This window comes from Lactuca serriola, chromosome 9 (genome assembly GCF_051521515.1).
Source record: "Lactuca serriola cultivar US96UC23 chromosome 9, Lser_US96UC23_V15, whole genome shotgun sequence".
Classification (NCBI taxonomy): Eukaryota; Viridiplantae; Streptophyta; class Magnoliopsida; order Asterales; family Asteraceae; genus Lactuca; species Lactuca serriola.
Window position 1 is genome coordinate 84,066,293 of NC_136416.1, and position 24,144 is coordinate 84,090,436.

The window sequence follows — 24,144 nt, forward strand, 5'->3', positions numbered from 1 at the left end:
CCACCGGGTTGCATTTAAGAATCCATTAAAAGTCGTTCGAATAGTAAACGAACTAAAAAGAATTTAATATTGAGCTAGCTTCTACTGCATAATTTAACCATTACCAATGGTGGGTTGATTTGCCTACTTTATAAATTGGGAAAGTTTTCAAATGCAAATTCAATTTGGAATGGACTACTGACTTGCCACCACTTCTTCTTTGTAGACGTGGGACACACCTATGAAACTATGTAATAAAATAAATAAATTATTCGACTACAATTTATTAAAATTGTCACAATTGTACATCTAAAATGGAAACTTTGAAATATACCCGCAAATATTTTTTAAAAGGATTTTTATTGGTTGTATCTTATATGACATATAGATCCAAATTTAAAAAAGAAAATGAAATACCATACACGCCACTTATTGCCACATGATGCTAATGAAACTATCGTTATCACTTTCGGGCATCACTAACTAATTTGTTGTTAAAACAATCCAACAACATTATCACGTATCACCTAATTGGTTAACGACTTTTTGACAATTTGATCCTAAATCCCATCGAGTGCACACATTCACCACTATAATATTTTGAAAACAAAATTATGTTTCTTTTTGTTTTTTTGTTGAATAATGGGTAATTAGAAATTCCTATTTTAAAGGACTGTTATTGTTATTGTTGTTGGTCTATAATCTGAAAATCTTGTATTTTATCCAATGAATTTTTTTTTGTCAACCGTATAATAATATAAACTAAGGAAGTTTTAGTTTGAAACCAAACATTCTTTTTTGTCATATCATACATTTATGTGTTTGTATTTGGACTGAATAACACCTATGGAAAGAATAACATCGAATTATTTTCTATTAGAAAGGATTTTGAATTTTATGACGACAAATTAAAGGGACAACTCATGGCTTTAACCTGAAGCAAAAACGAAAGAATGTTATACTTCCACTCAAACTAAATGTAGTATTTTATTAAAGTAAGTTTAACCGAGTCCGAGTGTGATAATTAACGTTGTTTCATTGGATAGCATTTAGAAATTCTAAATTTAAAGTCAATTGTGTTGTTTAGGCTATCAATTATACCCCCAACCCAAGCGGCGTGGTAATAACATGGCCAAGGGGTCACGACGTGCACACCGCCTCCTCCCTGTGGCATGATGAACGTTTAACTAATGTTTTAAAAAATAGGTTTTTAGTTGAATCGGTATGGTGATCGGTTTCTGGTTCAATCGGTATAATCGGTTCGACCGTCAGGTCAATATTTTGTCATGTTTTTTATTTTTTTATTTGTCTATATATACATGTATAAAATCGTGAATTTGATGTATACAATTTCAAACATTAAAAATACATATAAAAATAAGTTATAGATGAATCCAAATATATTAAAATAACACATAACCAAAAGATTTACATCTTGCTCCAGAGTTTTAGCAAAGAAAAAAAAAAGAAAAGAAAAGAAAGTAAGTAGAGAAAAGAAAAGAAAAGAAAGAAAAAGATATTTGTGTTTTGTGTTCTCGAGTTGAAGAGAAATCAAAGGAAAGTTAAACATTTTGTTCTTTCTTTCCAAATCCTTCCAAATCGGAAGGAAAATTAAGAGGAAAAGTGATATTTCCATTTCCCTTCATTTCGTTCCTTTAATGAAACTCGGAAAAATCAGTTTCTCTTACTTTCTTCTCACTTCCATTCATTTCATTTCTTTTCTCTCCTTAAGTTGAACTCGGGAGCAGAGTGTTAGTATTTTACATCAATCCATATACGTCAAAAAGAAAAAATAAAATATAATACTAAAACAAATAATAGTTTTAGATGAATACAAACACATTAAAAAAACTTTATAACATTTAACACATAGTTTTATTTAGAAAAAACTACATAGATTAGAAAAAAAATCACCAAAGTTTATTATGTAAATGATTTTTTTTCATGTGTTTTTATTCGGTTCAACCGATTTTTTTGACCGATTTAACTGAATCTTTTTAAAACCGACCGGTCCAATCCGGTTCAAACTAGTTTCTAAAACATTGAGTTTAGCGTCCCCAAATGTAACCATGGCCATGGCTGACCACATAATTTTTCTCTTCTTTTTTCTTCTTTTCTTATCTTTTGGCGTAAGAATGCATCCTCAAGTTGTGGTGTGAAGATGGTATTGAGCTACTGTAGGGGTGAAGATGGTATTAAGCTACCGTAGGGGTGGCGTTGGCCAGAATACTCAACATCTTTAGTTGCAATGGTTAATGTTATAAAAATCTTTAAGTTTTCAAGGTTTTATCGGTTATGTCCAAAGTTGAATTTTATGTCTGTCTTTACCTTAACATTTTCCAAAAAAATGTTTGGTTTACCCTTTTACCAATGATAACAGGTTTTCAATATTACCATAATATTAACTTCGCACCCTTAAGTTTATAATTTTTTTTTTTACATTTTTCCCTTAAATTTATAATTCTTTTACGCTTTTACCCTAAGTATTTTTTTTTTCATATTATACATATTCATTCAGAAAAGTCGTATCTCTATACGAAAAAGTTAATTATAATTATATATATATATATATATATATATATATATATATATATATATATATATATTTGCCTAGTTAAACCGTTAAAAAGGTAAAAAAAAATAATTAATATGTTTTTAGAACTACAAATATATAAATTTGTGTATTTAAAAATATACATATCAATAAAAAGACATGTTTATAAGGAAAAAAAACTTACTTAATCATAAATGTGTTTATATATATATATATATATATATATATATATATATATATATATATATATATATATATATATAGAGAGAGAGAGAGAGAGAGAGAGAGAGAGAGAGAGCGAGAGAGAGAGAGAGAGAGAGAGAGAGAGAGAGAGAGATATTTATGTTTTTTAGAAGTTCAAATATATTATTTAGAATTATCAATACGTATTTTAGAAGCACAAATATTTGTTTTTACGTTTTTATAAGTATATACATATATTTTTAGAAGTCTAAATACATATTAATATTTCTAAAAATGTAAAAATATGTATTTATATTTTTAAAAAATATATCTAAAAACTATGTATTAATGATTCTAAATATATTTTTTATGTTTTAACTGGTATAACAATGCAAAAAAAACCACCCACCCACACACACACACATATATATAATTAAAAAAATATAAATACGATATTTAATTAAATGTTTTTTCGTATATAAAAAACGATTTTTGTGTATGAATATGTATAATATGAAAAAAATAATTATGGTAAAAGTGTAAAAAAATTATAAACTTAAGGGTAAAATTATAAAATAAAAAAAATTGTATACTTAATTTTTTTTTCGAATTTAATATAATGGTAACCTAAAAACACTGTTATCCCCAGTAAAAGTGTAAAACCGAATATTTTTATGAAAATATAAGGGTAAAAATAAACATAAAATTTAATTTTAGACAAAACCGACAAAACTCTGAAAACTTAAAGTTTTTATGATATTAACTCTTTGTTTTAACATCTTTTTTAACATCTTTGTAATTGTTTTTTTTTCTCCTATCAACTTACTAGGGTTAGGATTAGGAAACCCAACTGTTTTGTGAACAAGGAATTATTTTATAAATCAAGTCCAATATTATAAATATTTCAAAATGACTAAAAAGATCATGAATAAATGTCACTATAATAATATATAATAATGGTAAGATTTTTATGTCGAGAAGAATAATATTTCATGTTTTCTTTTTTAAATATACGTATCATTTTTTTTTGAATAACCATGGTTAGTATCCCTTTTCATAAAACAATGTATCTAGATAAAACATTTGTATTGTTTACTAAACATATGCAAAGAGTATGTTTTGCATGCAACAATTAGCTTATAGGTTAATTTATTCTTAGATTGCTTTTTTAATTTATAATATTTGGCAAACTAAAAACTAATTTTTAAGCTAAGATTAGTGTTTCAAAAGGCTTATTAATTTTTGTTTAAACAAAAAGTTAAAAAATTTGTTAAACATTACTTTTTATAACCCAGTTTTATTAATAAAAAACTCGGTTTTATTAATTATATGTTTTCATAATTATAAAAAGAAAACTCAGTTTTTTACATGACTTATATGTTATTTTATAGATATTTTTGTTAGTTTATCAAATAGTTTACTAAATATTATTTTTTATCAATTAATTTATATGTCATTTTATAAATATTTCACCAAGCTTATCAAATAGTTTACTAAACATTATTTTTTATCGATTAATAAATAGCTTCTCATGAATCAAATAATATTTGTTTTTCAACTAATCTTCTGACCAAAATCATTAACAAGTCATTTTCACTCTAGAAGTCTTAAATAGTTTGCGTATTGCTATTACTTGTGAGGAAAAAGGATTTGACCTTTAGTATTGTATTTTATCTATATAATAACTAGTTTTCATCAAATAACTAACATCAATGGCCGAATATAATAGAATTGGAGGAATTGGAATCAAAGTTCCTAACACATTCTAGTATTTGATTTAATTTTTTGAGATAAATTTGAATTCCTAAATGAAAACTTTTCCATCAAATTAATAAAATGAAAGTGAATTTCTTCAAAGTTTGGATGAAATTAATTCTAATTTATGAGGTAAACTGCAAGATTATCTATCATATTACCATCTATTATCATCATTACCAACATTGTCACCACCACCACTGCCACCACCACCACCGACGTTACCGCCACTACCGCCGCCATTGCCACCGCTACCATCACCATCGCCGCCGCTGTCACCGCTGTCGACGCTACCAACTGCCACTGCCATTGCCACCACCAGTAAAACCATCAAAGCCCCCGCCACCACCACCACCACATGCTACCTTTACTCGCCACTACCATCACCATCGCCGCCACCACCCACCACCATATATAGAATTGACCAAAAATAAGAAGGGTAATTATATTATTTTACGTTATTCTAATTCCATTCTTTACAACCAAACAAAATATAGAATTTGATTACAATTTTATTTCCTGCCAACCAAAACAGACTATGAAATTAGATTACAATTCCTGATAGATACTAATTTCTTGAAAGATTTCAATTCATTTGTAAACATTTTATGAACCAAAAGCCATCTAGAGTTTAATTCCTTTGCGGGCAAAAGAACCATCAATTTCATCCATTCTTTTCATTTATCGTCATTAACAAACACACACACACACACACATACACACATATATATATATATATATATATATATATATATATATATATATATATATATATATATATATATATATATATATATATATATATGGAAGTGTTCAGTTGAAAAAAAAAAGATTGAGAACGAGAGAATGAATGAGTCACTCATTTTAAATCTGCCACTTAAGCGCTCTAGTGTCAATGGCCGGAACAGATCATATTCATTTATGAATATGTATGAATAAGTGTATTCATATACTATGTGTAAGATCCATGTAAAAAAATTAAATATAAAAGTTTAAATATTTAAGAACTTTGGATTTATAAAAAAAATAAGAAAAATAATGAATTATTAAAATCAATTTTTTTTTTATCTTTTAAATTTAAATAAATAAACTAAATAAACTAATAGCTTTAATTTGAAAATTTTGAAATAAGAAGGTAAATCCATTAATGAAACTGATATTAATTTATTACTACATTTATTGTAATTATTACATTAAAGTATTATGTAGAATTTATTAAAATATAAAAACCTATATAATGATATGTGAAAAAAATTAATTCAGAATAACCACAAAATGACATTTGACAAATTGAATGAGAGTGTGACGTGTGACAATAAACCTTCATTTATTAGAGTAGAAGATGAATAAGTATAGCGGAAATGATTATTCATATATGAATATGACGACGATGGTGGTGGCGGGGGTGATTGTGGTTGTTGGTGGCGGCGGCGGTGGTTAGTAGCGGAGGGGAGGTGATGTATTCATATATGAATACACTTATATTTATATATTCATCTATGAATATTACTCATCCTCCGTCGGCCCGGTATGCCGGAAACGTTTTACGGCAGAAATAAATGATTGGTTGATAATGATTATCCATTCTAACCTTTTTAATTTTTTTCAATTATTATATATATATATATATATATATATATATATATATATATATATATATATAAGAGAGAGAGAGAGAGAGAGAGAGAGAGAGAGAGAGAGAGAGAGAGAGAGAGAGAGAGAGAGAGAGAGAGAGAGAGACACTACTGGAAAATTGGTAATAGAGTACACCCCCATCTAATACGGTTGTAAAAAAACCCGTACTATAAAGGGATAGATAAATATAATACACACAATTGTACATCTAATACGGTTAATTGCAGCATCTAATACGGTCAATGAGATGTACTAGAAACAAAATCAAATAACTAAAAAAATACGCCCCCATTTTGATTAAGTACGACTAATACATAAATTGAATACGGCTAATACCTAAATTGAATACGCCTCCTCCTCCTCACATACTTCCTCCTCCCACACTAATCGGTCCTTCATCTCCATCTCCCCTGTCGCAACACCATCATCATCGCCTTGCCTCGCCTCGCCTCGCCTCGCCTCGCACCTCCAATAATTCAACCAACCTGAAAATCCCACCACCGGACCTGCGGTTCAAATTTAAAGGGTAAGAGCTTTGATTTCTGTTTTTGCAATAGACAAACACAGGTAGCGGTTCAAATTTAAAGGTAAGAGATTTGATTTCTGTTTTTGCAACAGAAAAACAAGAGCAAAAATACAAATACAAAGGAACTACAATTGTTCACACGAAAGACAAGGAAGCGTTTTGGCTTTGATGGAGATGCAAAATCAAATGGTAGGACCTCTATTTTGAAAACTTAAAATTCAAACACATTCCCTATTTCATCAAGTCCTTAATAGTCCTTGAGTACTAAGTTCATACTAATCAATTTCAATATATCAACTTCTTACTCACAGAGACCACATTCCCTATTTCATCAAGTCTGTCGAAATATTAGATTAAGTTCCATAATACACACATATATAGTGCAAACATAATATGTATACCTGCTTAATAATCTTGAAATGTTGGCTAAAATCTTTCAAGAAATGATAAAATTGGTGGTTAATTGTTGATTTTTTGTTTACTGTAAGCATTTGAGTTTGCATCAACTAAAAGGATACAGATTCCCTCTGTACCTCATAAACAATGGTTATTCTTTCATTTTTATCATATTCTTCTAATAATTGTATCAATTCCAATGTAATCAACTATTTAATAGAATATTTTTGATTTGTAAAAAATGATAAAATTGGTGGTTAAATCTTTTATCTTGACCAAATTATCCTTGAAACAGGTTTATTAATGATCAACATTTTTGGTAAAACATGATATATTGGCCTGATTCAGGTCACAAAAATTGTAACAAAGTTGATATAAAAAGTAATGAGCTGTGTTGTGGAAGGTTGTGTGATAATTTTGTACCTATAATAGCAATGCACTTACATTTCACTATCAATATAAGCATTATACTATTATTTGTAAATACAAGAAAATACATTGTTATTATTTTGTGGGATGACTCTAATCCTTTCTTTTTGTGCTATTATTTTACACAGATGTATCGTGAAACTTGGATGTATGGACTACCACGGGCTAGCAGTGAATATTTACATAACGTCAAGAAATTTCTTAAAGTTGCTGAGGATCATCGGGTGCATAGAGGAGAATCTTACATTTGGTGTCCTTGTAAAATGTGCCGAAATTGTAAAAAGGTCTATGATTTGGATATAATAGAAGAACATGTGATATGTGAAGGATTTATGAATGGATATACGTGTTGGTCACAACATGGCGAGTTATTGATTGATCATAACACAATTGATGTTGAATCTAGTTACGATGATATAGATGATTCAGAAGATGACATCCATGATAACCTAGATGACATGTTACATGATATTGAAGATAATGTGCCTGATAGAGATTATGAAAAATTTCAACAGTTGTTTGAAGACGTTGAAAAACCGTTGTATGACGGCTGCATGAAATTTTCCAAGCTTTCTGCTGTCCTGAAATTGTTTAACCTAAAAGCAAATAATGGTTGGAGTGATAAAAGTTTCACAGAACTGTTAGGGGTTATACATGAAATGCTCCCTGAAAGTAATGAGTTGCCTGTTTCACTATACCAAGCGAAAAAAATAATGTGTGCAATGGATTTGGAAATCGAAAGAATACATGTATGTCCAAATGATTGTATGTTGTATAGAAATGAGCATGCAAATCTACATGAATGTATTACATGTGGAAGGTCGCGTTATTTGTGGAAGAAACAAACAGAATATAATAGTGATGTGACAAAGAATGGCCCCCCTGCCAAGTTATTATGGTATTTGCCCATTGTACCAAGACTGAAACGATTGTTTGCAAATGCCAAAGATGCAGAATTATTACGTTGGCATGCTGAGAAGCGTAAAAGAGATGGAAAGATGAGACACGTGGCTGATGCTCCGCAATGGAAGAACATTGATCATGAATTTGAAGAATTTGGTAATGAGATTAGAAATCTCCGATTCGGACTTAGTGCAGATGGAATTAATCCGTTCAAACACATGAGAAGTAGTCACAGCACATGGCCGGTTCTTCTTTGCATATACAATCTTCCACCGTGGTTATGTATGAAACGGAAATACATCATGATGTCATTGCTAATTCAAGGTCCGAAACAACCCGGTAACGATATTGATGTGTTTTTGGCTCCATTAATTAACGACATGAAAGAATTATGGAACTCGGGAGTTGAAGTCTATGATGCATTCAAGAAAGAGTATTTCCAGCTACATGCAATGATTTATTGTACTATAAGTGATTTTCCAGCTTACGCAAATTTGTCCGGATATAGTACAAAAGGAAAGAAGGCGTGTCCAGTTTGTGAAAAGGACACACAGTCGATGTGGTTGAAAAACTGTAAAAAAAATGTATACATGGGACATCGACGATCACTTCCAAAGAATCATTTGTATCGTACCCAGGGAAACTTGTTTGACGGTAAAACCGAGGATGAAGATATGAATCTCCCAATGGATGGAAAAATGACATTTTCCCAAGTTCAAAATTTAAAGATTGTTTTTGGAAAACGCAGTAAAAACAATCAGCCGACCAATTGGAAGAAAAGGTCTATTTTTTGGGAATTACCATACTGGAAAACGTTGGAAGTCCGACATTGTCTTGATCCCATGCATATTACGACAAATGTTTCTGAAAGCTTAACAAGCTTGTTGTTGAACATTCCAAAAAAATCAAAGGATGGGCTTAGTGTTCGAGATGACATGGTTGCAATGGGAATTCGTCCAGAGCTTGCTCCTATTAAGAAAGAAGGAAGACGTACATATCTACCACCAGCTTGCTATACATTGTCTAAAGATGAGAAAACAAAGTTTTGTAAATGCCTACATGGTATCAAGGTGCCATCTGGCTATTCTGCAAACATCAAGAAGTTGGTGTCAATGAAAGACTTGAAATTGATTGGTATGAAGTCACATGATTATCATGTTCTAATCACACATGTGATTCCTATTGCAATTCGTGGAATACTTCCGGACCATGTCCGACATACAATAACAAAGCTTTGCTTGTTCTTCAACATGATTCATTCGAAAGTGATTGATCCTGAAGTTTTGGACTCATGGCAACATGATATTATCCTCACTCTCTGTGAACTTGAAATGTACTTTCCACCTTCATTTTTTGATGTCATGGTTCACCTTGTATCCCATATTGTAAGAGAAATAAAGGCTTGTGGTCCGGTGTTTCTGCGATACATGTACCCTTTCGAGAGATATATGTGTGTCTTAAAAGGATATGTAAGGAACCGACATCGACCAGAAGGCAGTATTGTTAGAGGATATGCTGCAGAGGAAGTGATTGAGTTTTGTACAAACTATCTCAAAGGAGTCAACACTATTGGAATACCGCAATCACATCATGAAGGTAGACTTCAAGGAGTTGGTATAATTGGATCGAAAGTGGTAATTCCTGATCGAGACGAATTCCACATGGCACACTTTACAGTCCTGCAACACATGACATCTGTTGCTCCTTATGCAAAGGAACACATGGAAATGTTACGATCAAGAAATAGTAGGAGGACCGAAAAATGGTTAGCTAACGAGCATATTAAAAAATTTCCACAATGGTTGAAAGATAAGGTGAAAGTAAGCTTAAGGACAAAAGATGTTGATAGATTAGTGCAGGTGTTGGGGTATGGTCCGCAAAATGCTGTGTCAACATATCAAAGCTATGACATTAATGGGTATACATTTTATACCCAAAACCAGGATAGAAAGAGCACACTACAAAATAGTGGAGTGACGCTAATAGCCATGTCGACCGAATACTCTAGTGCAAATCATGAGGGAAGGTCACGTATAGCCAAAGACTCGTATTATGGTGTCATTCAAGAAATTTGGGAATTGAACTATGATTCCTCGGTTGTAGTACCCGTGTTCAAGTGTAAGTGGGTTGACAATAGAAGAGGTGTTAAAGTTGATGAAGACGGTTTCACACTTGTCAATCTTTCTACAAACGGTTATGTATCTGAACCATTTATTCTAGCTAAGCAAGCTAACCAAGTATTCTTTGTTGAGGACCCAATGGACACGAGATGGCACATTGTTCTTCATGGTAAACGACGTATACTCGGAGTTGAAAATGTCGTGGACGAGGAAGAATATAACCAGTTTGACGACCTACCTCCATTTTCTATTGGTATTCCATCTATGAATGTCGATATTAATGACGCTGCTTACTTAAGATTGGACCATAACGAAGGATCATATGTTGAAGAAAGGTAATAAACCCCTCTGTTCGATCTAAAAATAAAAAATATAATTTGAATGTAAATCTGAAACATATGAGGATAGTATTATGTATGTATTTAATACATTTTTGTTTGCAGCAACACAGACGGACACGACACTGAAGGACAATAACAATGATAGTTGTAGTTAAGAACAATTCTATGTTCTTAACTACACATTGATGTGTTTGGCTATATGGAACATATGGAAACAGGTTACTTTCTGTTTGGCTATATGAATCATTGATGTGTTTACAACTTTAGATAGTAGTAAGGGTATTTTTGTAATTTTACAGGCAGAAGCAACTGTTATCCATCAATGTACACAGCTGCTATCACCACCAGATGATCCAACTTATGTCATGACTTACATAAGTTTATCTTCATTTTATTATTGATCGTACTGAATTACAAACTGTTTTGTTGATAGAATACACGTTAAAAAAAACCATTATGCTCATGTATATAAATACAGAAAGAATGAAAAAAATGTCCAAGTTTGGAAATTCTAGTTTTCAGCATCTAATCTGTTGTATCATTACAAATGATAATTGGTTAAGTTTTGATAACAAACACAAGAAATCGCTAGCTGTGATAATATTTTTGCATTTGTACAAATTAAATAACGAAATGACAATGCATGAATGTTATGGGTAGTCCATTATGAACTCAACTTGCGTATTAATCGATTAGGAATGATGACTCCATATTGGGTGCAAGTGGGTTCCATATTAAGAGATTATTATAATTTTGAATTAAAAAATAAGAATTAAATTATGGCAATCGAGTTCTTATAGAAAGCTAGATTTAAGGAACTATATTTAAGGTGAATGCTTTATACACGGCTTTAGTAAATTAATCGGGAATATATCAAGGATGTTATTCAAAATGATTTTTTTTTAATACTTACTGTGTACAGTACTCTCAGAATCATATATATAAATTTAACATATAAACTTATTCCATTTATATCATCTTCCCACAAATCAAATCAATAATAATAGTTCAAATAAATCATTGTATTGTAGCATCACTCACAACACAAGATATGAAATCTTGAAATGTGAGCTTGTTTGAAAAATAAATATCCGGGTTCCTAATCTTTTAAAAACGATTATTCTGAATTAATTGTTACAATTTCACGTTCTGATTAATCAACAAAAATACTTGTTTCTTTAAATCAACCCACATATTTATTTCCATAAAGCAATGGGACGTGTTTGTCCTTATTAACTAAACGTTTAAAAACTTTTTCAAGTGGATATGCATCAATCAAATCACTGTTTTTGGAGCAAATTGGAATATGATCTTGGTTTTGTGATTCTAAATTGAAAACGTTTAAAAACTTTAAAGAAGGCACACGCGTGTGACAGAAAAATCTGATCGCTAACAATAATAATAATACTTACTTCTGTGTGTGTGTTAGGAGAATCTTCATTTATCACCCAGCTTTAAACACTTGTACTGTACTTTTTATATGGATGTGCATATTGAAGGGGCCCATCAGTGTAGCCCAGCACATTTTCAATTAGGTCAAAATTTGCAAACTAAACAAAATTGACCCAAAAGTCAAAATTGCAATTACGTTCCCTTTTCGTGTATTTTTTTTCTTATCACGAGAACGACGAAGCCTTCGCCTTCACCCGACGACGCCTCCGCCTCCGCCTCCGGTCTTCAGTCGACGACACAGACGAAGTCTCCTACTCCGGCCAACAGCCGCTTCTGCCTCCTCCTTCTTTCACGTTGTTTACAGGTACGATCGGCCTTCTTTGATTAATGCTCTGTTTATGACAATGTCTTCTGTTATTAATGTTGTGTTTATGCAATGCTGCTAGTTGACTAGGAGTTGATAATGGTTATACTGTGTAAAAGTATAAATGCTACTCAGTTATTGGTTTATTAGACCATAATCAGTAAAATTTCTAGTAATCGACAATTTCACATGGTTCCAACTTCACGTTAGTTTTCACATCAGAAACATGTTCCAAACCAGAATCATTACCGGAATGTGGTGATTCTTTAGAGAGGGTAATCTGGTCTTTTTGTTCTGGACTGGTGATTGAAGTAGAACTTTCACTCTCCTGTGATAACTTGTCAGCTATGGATGCCAACAAGTCAAAGGCGCATATTTTGCTACCCTCTGATGATTTCCTATGTGAACTCCTCTAAAGAAACAAAAAAAATGTGTCAATATTCTTTCTTATAGAAAAACTCAGAAAGAATTTGCTACAAACCCCTTTCACCAAACATCTATTCAGAGCTCACCACTTCTCCAATAGCAGCAGCCTCACTTGGGCAGGTGTATAAAGGTAATTAATTAATTACCTGGGGTTTATCTGATGTGTCCTTTTTTGATGATCTTTTTTGAGAAGCCTCTTTTACTGTGAGACAAACAAAAGCATGTTATATAGCTACGGATTAACTACACAAGGCCTCTTATTTATACTAAAAGCTAATAACCATCCTAACTAAGAAATGACCAGAATACCCTCAACACATTTTTTTATTACAGAACACCTAAGGAGGTCAAAGTCAACTCCTTTAAGGGTAGTCAACACAATAGCTACAATTAAGAGTGTAATAATTTCATTCCACATAAACATTCTTTTTTCTAATTCTATTTTATGCTTTTATTATTTAATTATTTACTTAACTTTTTTTATATAATTTGCCCTTATAAGTATAAGCGGAAAGCACAAACCAACCTTTGGATTTAGACCTTTGTCGCTTCTTTGAGCTTCCATTTAAGCTAGGAAGATCCTACAGGAATTCCAATTCCAATGATGAGGATGACTCATGAGGGCATTCACGTCTTTTGCACAGAATATACATCAATAGCATAAAAAGAATACCTTCTCTAGAGATTTCTTCATAATATCATCATGATTGAAATTGTTTTCTTCTAGGATCTACAAGTTTAAAGAAACTTTATAAGTCTACCATAAACAACTGAACTAGAAGTTAAGAGTTGACCGGATGTTGACTTACCTTTTTAAACTCAGCATGAGATCTATGAACATCTACATACTTGCTATAGATGCAAAGAAACAAGTCAAGATAAAATCAAAATGTAAAAAAATGTCAAATCCCTTGATATCCACATATTTACTATTTTTGTATATATTTGTTTCATGTTACTATTTTTTTTTATCTATTTTAAAAGTATTATAGCATGTGTCTAATGCTAAAATCCCTGTATTAAAACATTATATTAGACTTACTGAAAATTTTATATAAGAATACAAATTTGTGTTGAGAAGCTTTTAAAATCATAGAATTAATAAAGTAGAAAATGAGTGGTATGCACAAGTTTGATTAGGATAAGAAGAGATGATGACTGAATTGATGGTTGAAAATATAAGATGGGATAACGTTCATTTCAATTGTATATTCCAAAGTGTCACTTATCACTTATGCTTTTTTAGTGCAGATTCGTGGCTCAACCACCATTCATTTCACTTGTATAGTAAGATGCATACAAAAATAGTTTCAAGAAGATTGATTTTGTTTTCAAGATGGATTTATGACGATTTCTCAATAGTATTTCATGATAAAGTTAAAAAAAAAACACAATTTTTCACACATTAATAAAGAAATGCTTTACATTAATAAAGAAATGCTTTACATGGTCTGATTTTAAAAAACACAATTTTTCACACACGATTATATTATAATGAAAAACACACTTTTTTGCCATATAAATGTTTTCTTGTCATTAAACGTATAATTGAAGCTCAATGCTCTTAGGAAAAGTACCTACGGTAAAAAAAAAATTATCTTCTTTTTACCTATTAACCGCTTCTTTTTTTACTGTATATCTTTATTGATTTCTTTTTCCACTTATTTCTCTAATTATTTTCTCGACTAATCCACTTCCATTTTTTATGCTCATTTTTTTATCAACAGGTCTGAGGTTATACATTGGAAATTTACCATTACATATGGATGAGGTACTAGTGCAAAGAACCAAGAGCAGGAGGATCCGTATGGTAGAAAGAAAAACCAGAAAAATAAGTGTTGATAAACCCAAAACGAAACATCTTGAAGCAAGGTATACATATTAACAAACATTATTTGAGTTAATATATGAATCAAGAGTACATAAAGCATTGAATTTGTTTTGAAAAGAGCATAAACTTACCTTGGGCATCTTCAATTTTATATAAAATTTTGGTTTTTTTTTGGTGTTTGAGACTCTTAGAATTAATTATACGAGTGTTTATGCTTTTGTAGGCATACAATGGACCGTAAAGAAAAGAAAAAGAGAAGTGTGACATTGATCAGAGATCATTCCAAAGAATATCTATCAAATTTAACAGTTGAGTTTGATCAATTCGGTAGAGCTATTGGACCTAACCGCTTTAAGTTCACCAGTTATCGTGGAGTGACTACGAGGAAGATGATTTCTATCCTTATAGATAGTTGGGATTTAGTGGATCAATGTGACAAGGATCAATTGTGGTTGAACATAAAGGTAAAACTCATTTCAACACACTTTTGATATCATTTAATAGTAGCAATCACAATTTCCTGCCATGTTATTCTCTTCTATCATACAAGTTGTATCATATCATTTACCTAATAATTGTTATCTTCATTTTTATTTAAAAAAGCAGAATTATTGGCATATACGAGATGATAATCATAAAGCACAAGTACTTAGAGATTGCAACACGCAATGGAAGGCCTACAAGTCGGCGCTTCTTAAGTTGTGGGAAAAAGGTGTCAATCCAGTAAAAGAATACCCGTACCTTGACAAAGCAATGTGGAAAAAGTTTATTGTTCTAAAATCCACGGAAGAATTTGAGGTCTGTTTGAGTTTATAATATTATTGTGTTTTACTATTTCTAATTGGACAATTCATTTGTAAAGGAATTAAGAAGAAAAGGAAGGGAGGCAGCAAATAAAAACAAGAACCATCCTCGGTTGGGCCCAAGCGGGTATCGTGGTAATGAAAGCAAATGGGATGAAGAGGCAACATCTGGTGTAACAATAAAAGGCCACAATATATCAAGCAAGCGGGCAAGGAATTTTCTCTATGCCAGGAGAAAACGCAATGCATCGGGGCAGTTGGTTATAACGCCAGAGACCGAACCTCTAGCAGATAAGATTGTAAGATAGTGGTCTTTGAAAGTTCTTTATTAAATAAACTGCTCTTACAGTTGTATTGTTTGCATTTTTATAGATCCAAAAAGATATTCTGATATCTCAAGGAGTGTTGGAGCTTGGACCTCGATCTGATCTACTGGCGGAGGTACTAGGACGGGAACATTCCGGTCGCACGAGGGCAGTTGGTCATAATATCGGATTAAAGCAATCAATGATTTATAAAAGAAAAAAGAAAGAACATGAGTTACCCGATGTTGAACAGATGCAAGAAAAGCTAGAGACGAGGATGTTGAATAGCAACTTTTATGACAAGATCAAAGATAGGTTAATGACTGAGATGTCGGAACAATTAGTACCGATAGTGGTTGCTGCGTTGAAGAAAGATAAGACAATTGATATGGCGGAAGACACAAATTTTTCTCGGGTGAAGACGACAAGTGTTGGATCGAAGACATCCACGACATTGTTGGATGATTTGCATAAGATAACGGTATCTATTTTTTCTAACATATATATTTGTTTGCATGTTTGATAATATAACTTTGCATTAAACAAAATGTATATTTGTTTGTAGGAAGCCACCGACTGTGAGTTGATGCTACCATATGGCACAGTACGCCCATCATTAGCCAAAGGAACCGTCTTCCCTTTCGGAGATGGTGTAATTCATTCGGTTCCTCTAGAAGCAGGGCACTTGAGGGTATCAGTTGATATTATCTATGGAGATCATCATTCTTTCCTTCTTCCAATCTCGCCAATTGAAGGTGTATATAATCTAGGGCAGGCACTTCATAGTTTTATTCAATGGCCTCGAGATTCAATTACTCTTATTAAGGTACATTAATATCTAATCACATGCATCATTGACTATTTACTAAACTCGATTTCAATTATGCAGAAAGATAAAAGACCTCTCATTGAACCATTATCAATGTCGACCCAAGCTGCTCCTATTCTTCATGACCAGGTAGTCACTCTAACTTACAATTTTGGAAAGGTATTGTTTTCATTTATAGTTAATTTGCCATAAAAAAACTACATATATTAAAATATAATCTTTTAATTTGGACTTCAGGAAAAAGAGAAAGAAAACGTGAATGTTGAAGAAGCTAAAGAGCAGAAGAAGAAAGCAAAGAAAAAGCAAGAGTATGAGGTGCATAATTTTCTTCTTTTGATTTCTTTGAAAGATATTATATATTAACATGCCTTAATAAGATAAAAAGTTACAATGAAAATATATGAAAGTTGGATGCTATTTTTAGCATTTAGACCACAGAAATATACTGTATTTTTTACTATTTTTTGGTGGCAGAAAAATCTTCCTAGAAAGAAAAGAAGGAAACTGGAAGCATCTAAAGAGATGATGGGGGATGAAGCAGAAAATAGGGTATATGGCACAAACCTACGTCTCTCTCTCTCTCTCTCTCTCTCTCTCTCATTGTTATTATTTTCATAGCAATACAATTTTCATGATAATCGTTTGGTTTCTTAATGTAGGTACAAAAGGAAAAGTTATACAAAACGATGCAAGAACCCATGATGCCAAAGAAACTGTTTAAGAGCCACAACATTCCGGAGTCGTTTCCTATTGTGTCTGAACCCGGGATCTTCAACGCTGCGAGTGTTGAAACCGTGATTAGCTCAGTGGCCATTATGGAGATGTTGAACAAAGAACAACTTGATATTAGTTGTATTCTCTGGTATCAAATGTAAGTACTTTAACATTTATGGTATTAATGTTTCAGATTATTTTACCATGATAATATATATTGTGTTTTCAGAATGCTACATTCACTCATGCTTGTATCAAGAATGGATAACAAATGTGGTTTTATAAACCCACAATGTATCACGTCTACGAGATGTGAATACGATGATAGGGGTGAAACAGATCATGTCATCAATGATCTTGTTGATATGATGAATTTTCATGAGGAAAAACAATTTTTTCTTGCACCATATTGGGAAAGGTATGATATTCTAAATGTCTTTACTGTTATGATATTTTTAATCAAAAGTTGTTTATGTTTAATTTGTTTAATCTTTATTAGGAGACATTGGATGTTGATAGTGATTTGTCCTCATCAATATAAAAGCTACATTTTGGATTCTGCAAGACAGACAAAGACATTGAAAGACTACACAATAGTTGAACATGTGAATAAGTAAGAAATTTATTATTTTAGTATTCGAAATGATATATCTTTTTATAAATTTTAACAAATCATTGTTGTTTATTTTTGTTTTAGGGCTGTTACAAGGTTTAAAAAAACAAAAACCAACAAATCACGTTTGTGTCCAATGACTTGGATTTTCCCCAAGGTAATTAATCTTACTAATATATATATATATATATATATATATATATATATATATATATATATATATATATATATATATATATATATCCGAAAAGAAAACTCTCATACGTATATAATTGTTTTAGTGTAATCAACAATTGTCCGATTGGGAGTGTGGTTACTACGTTATGAACTGGATGCATGAGTTTGTACTTTTTCGACAACATGGATTTCCGAAAGTAAGTATATTGTTAGATATATTTTTTTTCATTTTTGTTTATTGTAATAAAGGCTCACCTTTGTTAAATAACAAATTTTTTATCTTAATTTGTTTGTAGAACATTTGGAAGGACAAAAAACCATTTTCTAGTGAGGAATTGGAGGAACGTGTTAAAACATGGATGAGAACTTTTGGTGATAAAGTGAAGCCTTTTTGTAAGGTACACAAGTTGTATTTCATGTTGTATTTGCTCATATTTTTTATGTTCTGGAGAAGTTTTCACCCTTGCATTGCTATAGATGAAGTTGTTAATGGCCAAGGTCTTATTATTTGAGTTTTCTTCATTAAAAGTTATTTGAGATTTTGAATCGTAAGTTTTCTTGTTAATTTTTGTAGGCATACAATGAATCAACCACAAAGGGGAAAGAGAGGTTAGAGGTGACAAAGGGGAAAGAGAGGTTAGAGATGTGACATTAACAAAGTTTTTTCTGTTTAATGAACTAAGTTCATTGTAATTTTTTTTCTATTTCTGAAAATGAAAACATGATCACTGATGTCCCACTTCTTATGGTTGGAATGGAATCATATAGTAGGTTTGTATTTTGTAGAGATTGATCCATGTGTTCCAGAGCATCCATGGACTGTAATTGACTGTTTGGAGTGGAATTGGAATGGAATTGGTGTATTAGATGTGAGACATCAAGTACGGTTGTTTATTGGTGTATTAGATGTGTATATATGGCGTATTAGATGATTGTATGCATGCGATGGTTGTAAACTAGATAGGATAATATAATACGGTCAAATAGCCGTACTCTATTATGCATGTAATCTAATACACCCCTCTACTAATACGCCCTCTATGTACGTATTATATTCACAATTTCAACCGTACTCTATTAACCTTTTTCTAATAGTGAGAGAGAGAGAGAGAGAGAGAGAGAGAGAGAGAGAGAGAGAGAGAGAGAGAGAGAGAGAGAGAGAGAGTCTAAATTAAGAAATCAAAGTCAAAGATCATTAGAGTCTAATTGACAAATAAACAGAAAAAACACACTCTTTATGAATCAGGTCGTGTAACTTTATCTATCTAGTATTATAGTACCAAAGTTTAAAGAAATTTAATGAAGTTGGTAAATGGTCAACTTGATGTAATTAATAAGGTAATTATCCTAAATATTTTTGCATGAAAAAAACATAAGATAGCATACTTCTGAAGCAATTAATCATTGATTGAAAGTGGTATAGGTCATCGGTACACCAACTTAATTTGAAAAATAATGTCCATCGAATCTAAGTATCTCACTATCAAACTCTAAACATCCGAAAACCTACTGTGCCTACCTCAAACAACCCCCATTTTCATCATCTTCCCTATATAAACAATCATCATTCATTTCAATTCTTACAACTCATCCACCAAAATGGCTCACTCAACCATCATGTTCTTAACCACATTCTTGCTGTTCTTTTCAAGTTTAGCATTTGCTAAAACTCACTACCATGATTTCGTTGTATGTGTGCCAAATTCAATCTTTTAATATTTCTTGAATATGTACAACTTTTTATACTAATTATTTGTCATGAAAAATAGGTTCAAGCCACAAAAGTGACACGACTATGCAAGACCCGTAGTTCGATTACGGTTAACGGGCAGCTGCCTGGGCCGACCTTGGAAGTTAACAATGGTGATAGTTTAGTGATAAAGGTCGTCAATAAAGCTCAATACAATGTCACCATTCATTGGTACAGATAAAAATGTTCTTTTTAGTAAAAAACTATTTATATTTTATAGCTTTAGTATAACACTTAATAAATGGTACCTTTGGTAAAAAAATTCAGGCATGGTGTTAGACAAATTAGGACAGCTTGGGCGGATGGGCCTGAATTTATTACTCAATGTCCGATTAGACCAGGAGGAAGTTATACGTATAGATTTATGATTTCTGGACAAGAGGGAACGTTATGGTGGCATGCACATAGTTCATGGCTTAGAGCTACTGTTTATGGTGCTATTGTTATTCGCCCTAAAGAAAGAGATTCTTATCCATTTGCTAAACCCAACCATGAATCGGTTATTGTTCTTGGTATGTTACTTTATAAGTTAATTATATATCAATTTACATTTTAAGAAAGTAGGTTACTTAATTGGGGTTATAATAATATGATAATGATGATGATTAGGTGAATGGTGGAATGCGAATCCGATTGATGTTATAAGGCAAGCGACAAGAACCGGAGGAGCTCCGAATGTTTCAGATGCGTATACCATTAATGGTCAACCCGGTGATCTATATAACTGCTCGAAAAAAGGTTTGCTTCTATAACTAAAAGAAAACAAAAACTTTAATGAATCTTGATTCCAAAGGTGGTAAAATTGTATAATTGCATAAATGGTGAAGGATTTTACAATAAACACACAGTGTAGAAGGTTCAGTTACAATGTGAATTGAGTTCATTGTAATTGCTAACATTCGCACGAGACTAATGTTATGTTGTGTATTTGATTTAATCTCACATGATACTCTTGAACACCTTAAGGTGTAAGAAAAAAAAACAAATTCTATAAACTGACATATTAATAATTTAATATATTAAAAAAAACTACTTTTTTTTCGTTTGTGTCATAAAAAATAATTTGCTCTTTTTCTTTTTAAATGTATTAGATACTTTCATAGTTCCAATGGGATCCGGAGAAACAAACCTCATTCGCGTGATTAACGCAGCACTAAATCAACAACTCTTCTTCACCATCGCCGGCCACAAACTCACCGTCGTCGGAGCTGATGCTTCTTACGTAAAACCCTTCACCACTTCCGTCCTCATGCTTGGACCCGGTCAAACCACCGACGTACTCATAAAAGGAGACCAACCACCACGTCAATACTACATCGCCGCCCGTGCGTACGCTAGTGCACAAGGTGCACCATTTGACAACACCACCACCACCGCCATCTTAAATTACACAACTACCGCTACCTCCGCCGCTTCAAATTCAAACCCAATCATGCCTAATCTTCCACCATTCAACGACACAAAAACCGCCACCGCCTTCACCACCAGTTTCAGAAGCCCGGGAAAAACCTTAGTTCCGACCACAATCGATGAAAATCTGTTCATCACCGCCGGACTTGGAATCAATCAGTGTCCGAAAAATGCCAATAGTAATACATGTCAAGCTCCAAATGGGACACGATTCACAGCGAGTATGAATAATGTTTCATTTGTGCTTCCGTCTAACTACTCGCTGTTGCAAGCGCACCACCATGGGATTCCCGGAGTTTTCACTACGGATTTTCCGGCGACGCCTCCGGTGAAGTTTGATTATACAGGGAATGTGAGTAGGTCGCTTTGGCAACCTGTTCGTGGGACGAAGGTGTATAAGTTGAAATATGGAGCGAGGGTTCAGGTGGTGTTACAGGGGACGAGTATATTTACAGCTGAAAATCATCCGATTCATCTCCATGGATATGATTTTTATGTTGTTGCAGAAGGGTTTGGGAACTTTGATCCGAAATCTGATACTGCTAGGTTTAATCTTGTGGATCCGCCTCTTAGGAATACGGTAAGTTTACCGGTGAAAGGGTGGGCTGTGATTAGATTCGTTGCAGATAATCCAGGTAAAAAAATGTGAAAAAACAGGGATATTTGATCTGAAATTTCAAAGAAATGTTTGATGAATCTTGTTTGTTTGTTTACTCAGGTACTTGGATTATGCATTGTCATTTGGATGTTCATATTGGATGGGGTTTGGCTATGGTGTTTGTGGTTGATAATGGTGTTGGACAACTGGAGACGCTAGAACAACCACCGGAAGATCTCCCTGTTTGTTGATATGATCATCTTTAAGCTGAAAATCATCATGTACGATTATAGTTGTGTAAAATTATATGGTTTTCAATGCTATTTTGTCCCCAAATTGCGGATGTATAATTTTTCCTTTATCCAATTTGTTTCCCTGTTTCCAATGTGTTGGTAGATGATATACAGTGTAATGTAGAATCTGAAACTCAAAGCAAATGAAAGAATAGTTGGCTTTATTATTGCTGAATCTTGTGTCATCGTATAACGAATCTGTTAATTTGGGGCAAGTTATCTTGTTCATCTTCAAAAAATGGAGTTTAAATTGGGAATTGTAGTAGTCGAACAGTTGGACTTGCAAATACAATTTGTTTATAAAAACATCTTATGAGAGCTTTTTTATTTAGCATATATTGGAAATCAATGTATGTTGCAACTAACTAGCTTTTCAGGAAATAAGAACCAATGTAACAGGAGGAAATCGTAAGAGAGATTGAGGCAAAATGCTTCTGTGTTTTATTTCAAAGTAAAGTGGAGATAATCAACGTACATTTTGCCATGCAACTTAAAGAAAAACTTGCAGAAAAAACCGGAGCTAACTCCACTAAGCCAAAGACTAGGACTTATTGGCTTGAATTATTATACTACTTCTACTTAAAAAAAAAGGAACGTGCTTAAAACAAATTAAAATACACTAAATTACTTTAACATTCTCTCCTGAATTCAGTGTTTTGTGATTGCTTTTATTCCAATCAAGTCCCTCATTTCTTCGTGCTTGATCCTTGTCATTGTCTTTGTGAGAATATCAACCTTTTGCTTCATGCCACACACATGATTCACAACAATCTCCCCATTTTCAACACACTCTCTAATAAAGTGATACCTTATGTTTATGTGTTTGCTACGCCCATGAAAAACCGGATTCTTCATCAAATCTAAGGTTGAACGATTATCAACAAAGAGAGTCACAGGTGGTACTTTTTTGTCCTGTTATATCAGTTAGAAGTCGGCGGAGCCAAATGCCTTGACAGACTGCTGTGGTTGTAGCCATAAACTCTGCTTCACATGATGATAGAGCTACACTTCTTTGCTTCTGTGATACCCATGTTACCAGATTCCCATTCATATAGAATGTTGTCCCACCTGTGCTTTTCCCATCATTCATATCTTTTCCAAAATCACTATCAGAGTACCGTATAAGGGTGACTCTACCTTCACTTCTGGTGTAAGTCAAGCCATAATTTAAGGTACCCTTTATGTACCTAAGTATTCCTTTTACAACTTGGAGATGCTTGATTGTTGGTTTCTCCATAAATCTACTTACTACCCCTACTGAAAACGAGAGATCGGGACGAGTGTGAGTTAGGTACCTTAGAGCACCTACAATGCTTATATATTCAGTAGGATCAACCGGTTCTCCGTCTTCATTCTTGCTCAACTTTATCTTGTATTCTATTGGAGTTCTTGTGGCATTACAATCCAACATTCGAGTCTTGTTTAAGAGATTCTTTGCATAAGCCTCATGTTTCAATGTTATTCCTGTACTGTGTTGGTTGACTTCGATTCCTAAGTAATAAGTCAACGGGCCAAGATCACTCATCTCGAACTTAGCTTTCATCTCCATCTTGAACTCCTTTACATCTGAGTTGCAGCTTCCTGAGACCAAGAGATCATCGACATACACACCCACAATTAATGTGTTCCCTCCTTTTTTTTCTTGTATAAACTGAATACTCTTGTAAACATCTCTTAAATCCCAGCTCCTTCAAATAACTATCAAGACAGGCGTTCCATGCCCTTGGCGCCTGTTTCAACCCATATAGAGCTTTTGACAGTTTGTATACCTTACTAGACTGACCTTTCTTCTCGAATCCCTTTGGTTGTACTACATAC

The 24,144-nt window shown here is 32.7% G+C and overlaps 4 protein-coding genes and 1 pseudogene across 7 annotated transcripts; 3 read left to right on the forward strand and 2 right to left on the reverse strand.

The window, feature by feature from the left end:
• The first annotated feature begins 6,506 nt into the window (after positions 1 to 6,506).
• On the forward strand, positions 6,507 to 11,337 carry LOC145072733 (uncharacterized). 2 transcript variants are annotated; one of them, XR_013691114.1, is made up of 5 exons: positions 6,507 to 6,632; positions 6,725 to 6,821; positions 7,586 to 10,815; positions 10,924 to 11,039; positions 11,121 to 11,337. XR_013691114.1 is itself a non-coding variant. In XM_079019198.1 (4 exons), the coding sequence occupies exons 2-4, from the start codon at positions 6,801 to 6,803 to the stop codon at positions 10,955 to 10,957; spliced, it is 3,285 nt and encodes a 1,094-aa protein (XP_078875324.1). In that variant the 5' UTR covers positions 6,507 to 6,632; positions 6,725 to 6,800; the 3' UTR covers positions 10,958 to 11,337. The 2 variants fall into 2 exon arrangements, 1 of the variants encoding a protein (XP_078875324.1); XM_079019198.1 differs by having other exon boundaries at positions 10,924 to 11,337.
• Positions 11,338 to 12,088: 751 nt separating this feature from the next.
• Positions 12,089 to 13,951, reverse strand: LOC145072735 (uncharacterized). Of its 3 annotated transcripts, none has more exons than XR_013691115.1 (6): positions 13,813 to 13,951; positions 13,677 to 13,733; positions 13,530 to 13,584; positions 13,090 to 13,205; positions 12,827 to 12,989; positions 12,089 to 12,605 (listed from the first exon to the last, which is right to left on the reverse strand). XR_013691115.1 is itself a non-coding variant. In XM_079019200.1 (6 exons), exons 2-6 carry the CDS (start codon positions 13,695 to 13,697, stop codon positions 12,598 to 12,600), a joined length of 303 nt encoding a protein of 100 aa, XP_078875326.1. In that variant the 5' UTR covers positions 13,698 to 13,733; positions 13,813 to 13,951; the 3' UTR covers positions 12,089 to 12,597. The 3 variants fall into 3 exon arrangements, 2 of the variants coding, with proteins under 2 accessions (XP_078875326.1, XP_078875327.1); XM_079019200.1 differs by having other exon boundaries at positions 13,150 to 13,205; XM_079019201.1 differs by having other exon boundaries at positions 12,089 to 12,685; positions 13,150 to 13,205.
• LOC145072734 (uncharacterized) lies at positions 12,486 to 19,150 on the forward strand. The gene is made up of 17 exons (XM_079019199.1): positions 12,486 to 12,577; positions 14,731 to 14,875; positions 15,058 to 15,298; positions 15,441 to 15,632; positions 15,697 to 15,936; positions 16,010 to 16,423; positions 16,508 to 16,768; positions 16,832 to 16,900; positions 17,009 to 17,086; positions 17,246 to 17,320; positions 17,431 to 17,642; positions 17,715 to 17,903; positions 17,985 to 18,098; positions 18,183 to 18,255; positions 18,380 to 18,472; positions 18,572 to 18,673; positions 18,850 to 19,150. The coding sequence occupies exons 2-17, from the start codon at positions 14,766 to 14,768 to the stop codon at positions 18,922 to 18,924; spliced, it is 2,538 nt and encodes an 845-aa protein (XP_078875325.1). The 5' UTR covers positions 12,486 to 12,577; positions 14,731 to 14,765; the 3' UTR covers positions 18,925 to 19,150.
• Positions 19,151 to 19,863: 713 nt separating this feature from the next.
• LOC145074387 (laccase-12-like) lies at positions 19,864 to 22,501 on the forward strand. The gene is made up of 6 exons (XM_079020773.1): positions 19,864 to 19,964; positions 20,045 to 20,196; positions 20,293 to 20,537; positions 20,635 to 20,763; positions 21,117 to 22,070; positions 22,154 to 22,501. The coding sequence occupies exons 1-6, from the start codon at positions 19,875 to 19,877 to the stop codon at positions 22,282 to 22,284; spliced, it is 1,701 nt and encodes a 566-aa protein (XP_078876899.1). The 5' UTR covers positions 19,864 to 19,874; the 3' UTR covers positions 22,285 to 22,501.
• Positions 22,502 to 23,203: 702 nt separating this feature from the next.
• On the reverse strand, positions 23,204 to 23,875 carry LOC145075904 (secreted RxLR effector protein 161 pseudogene; annotated as a pseudogene).
• Positions 23,876 to 24,144: the final 269 nt, after the last annotated feature.

What these genes read in the sequence shown, in the direction of transcription:
- LOC145072733 (XM_079019198.1), top strand. Translation starts at nt 6,801, where the DNA reads ATGGAGATGCAAAATCAAATG. An exon ending in TGGAGATGCAAAATCAAATG is followed by an intron (nt 6,822 to 7,585) that starts GTAGGACCTCTA and finishes TATTTTACACAG; the next exon opens with ATGTATCGTGAAACTTGGAT. An exon ending in GGATCATATGTTGAAGAAAG is followed by an intron (nt 10,816 to 10,923) that starts GTAATAAACCCC and finishes TTTTGTTTGCAG; the next exon opens with CAACACAGACGGACACGACA.
- LOC145072735 (XM_079019200.1), bottom strand. Translation starts at nt 13,697, where the DNA reads ATGAAGAAATCTCTAGAGAAG. An exon ending in TGAAGAAATCTCTAGAGAAG is followed by an intron (nt 13,585 to 13,676) that starts GTATTCTTTTTA and finishes GAATTCCTGTAG; the next exon opens with GATCTTCCTAGCTTAAATGG. An exon ending in ACACATCAGATAAACCCCAG is followed by an intron (nt 12,990 to 13,149) that starts GTAATTAATTAA and finishes TTGTTTCTTTAG; the next exon opens with AGGAGTTCACATAGGAAATC.
- LOC145072734 (XM_079019199.1), top strand. Translation starts at nt 14,766, where the DNA reads ATGGATGAGGTACTAGTGCAAAGAACCAAGAGCAGGAGGATCCGTATG. An exon ending in ACGAAACATCTTGAAGCAAG is followed by an intron (nt 14,876 to 15,057) that starts GTATACATATTA and finishes ATGCTTTTGTAG; the next exon opens with GCATACAATGGACCGTAAAG. An exon ending in ATGATTTGCATAAGATAACG is followed by an intron (nt 16,424 to 16,507) that starts GTATCTATTTTT and finishes ATTTGTTTGTAG; the next exon opens with GAAGCCACCGACTGTGAGTT.
- LOC145074387 (XM_079020773.1), top strand. Translation starts at nt 19,875, where the DNA reads ATGGCTCACTCAACCATCATGTTCTTAACCACATTCTTGCTGTTCTTT. An exon ending in TACAATGTCACCATTCATTG is followed by an intron (nt 20,197 to 20,292) that starts GTACAGATAAAA and finishes AAAAAAATTCAG; the next exon opens with GCATGGTGTTAGACAAATTA. An exon ending in ATTCGTTGCAGATAATCCAG is followed by an intron (nt 22,071 to 22,153) that starts GTAAAAAAATGT and finishes TTGTTTACTCAG; the next exon opens with GTACTTGGATTATGCATTGT.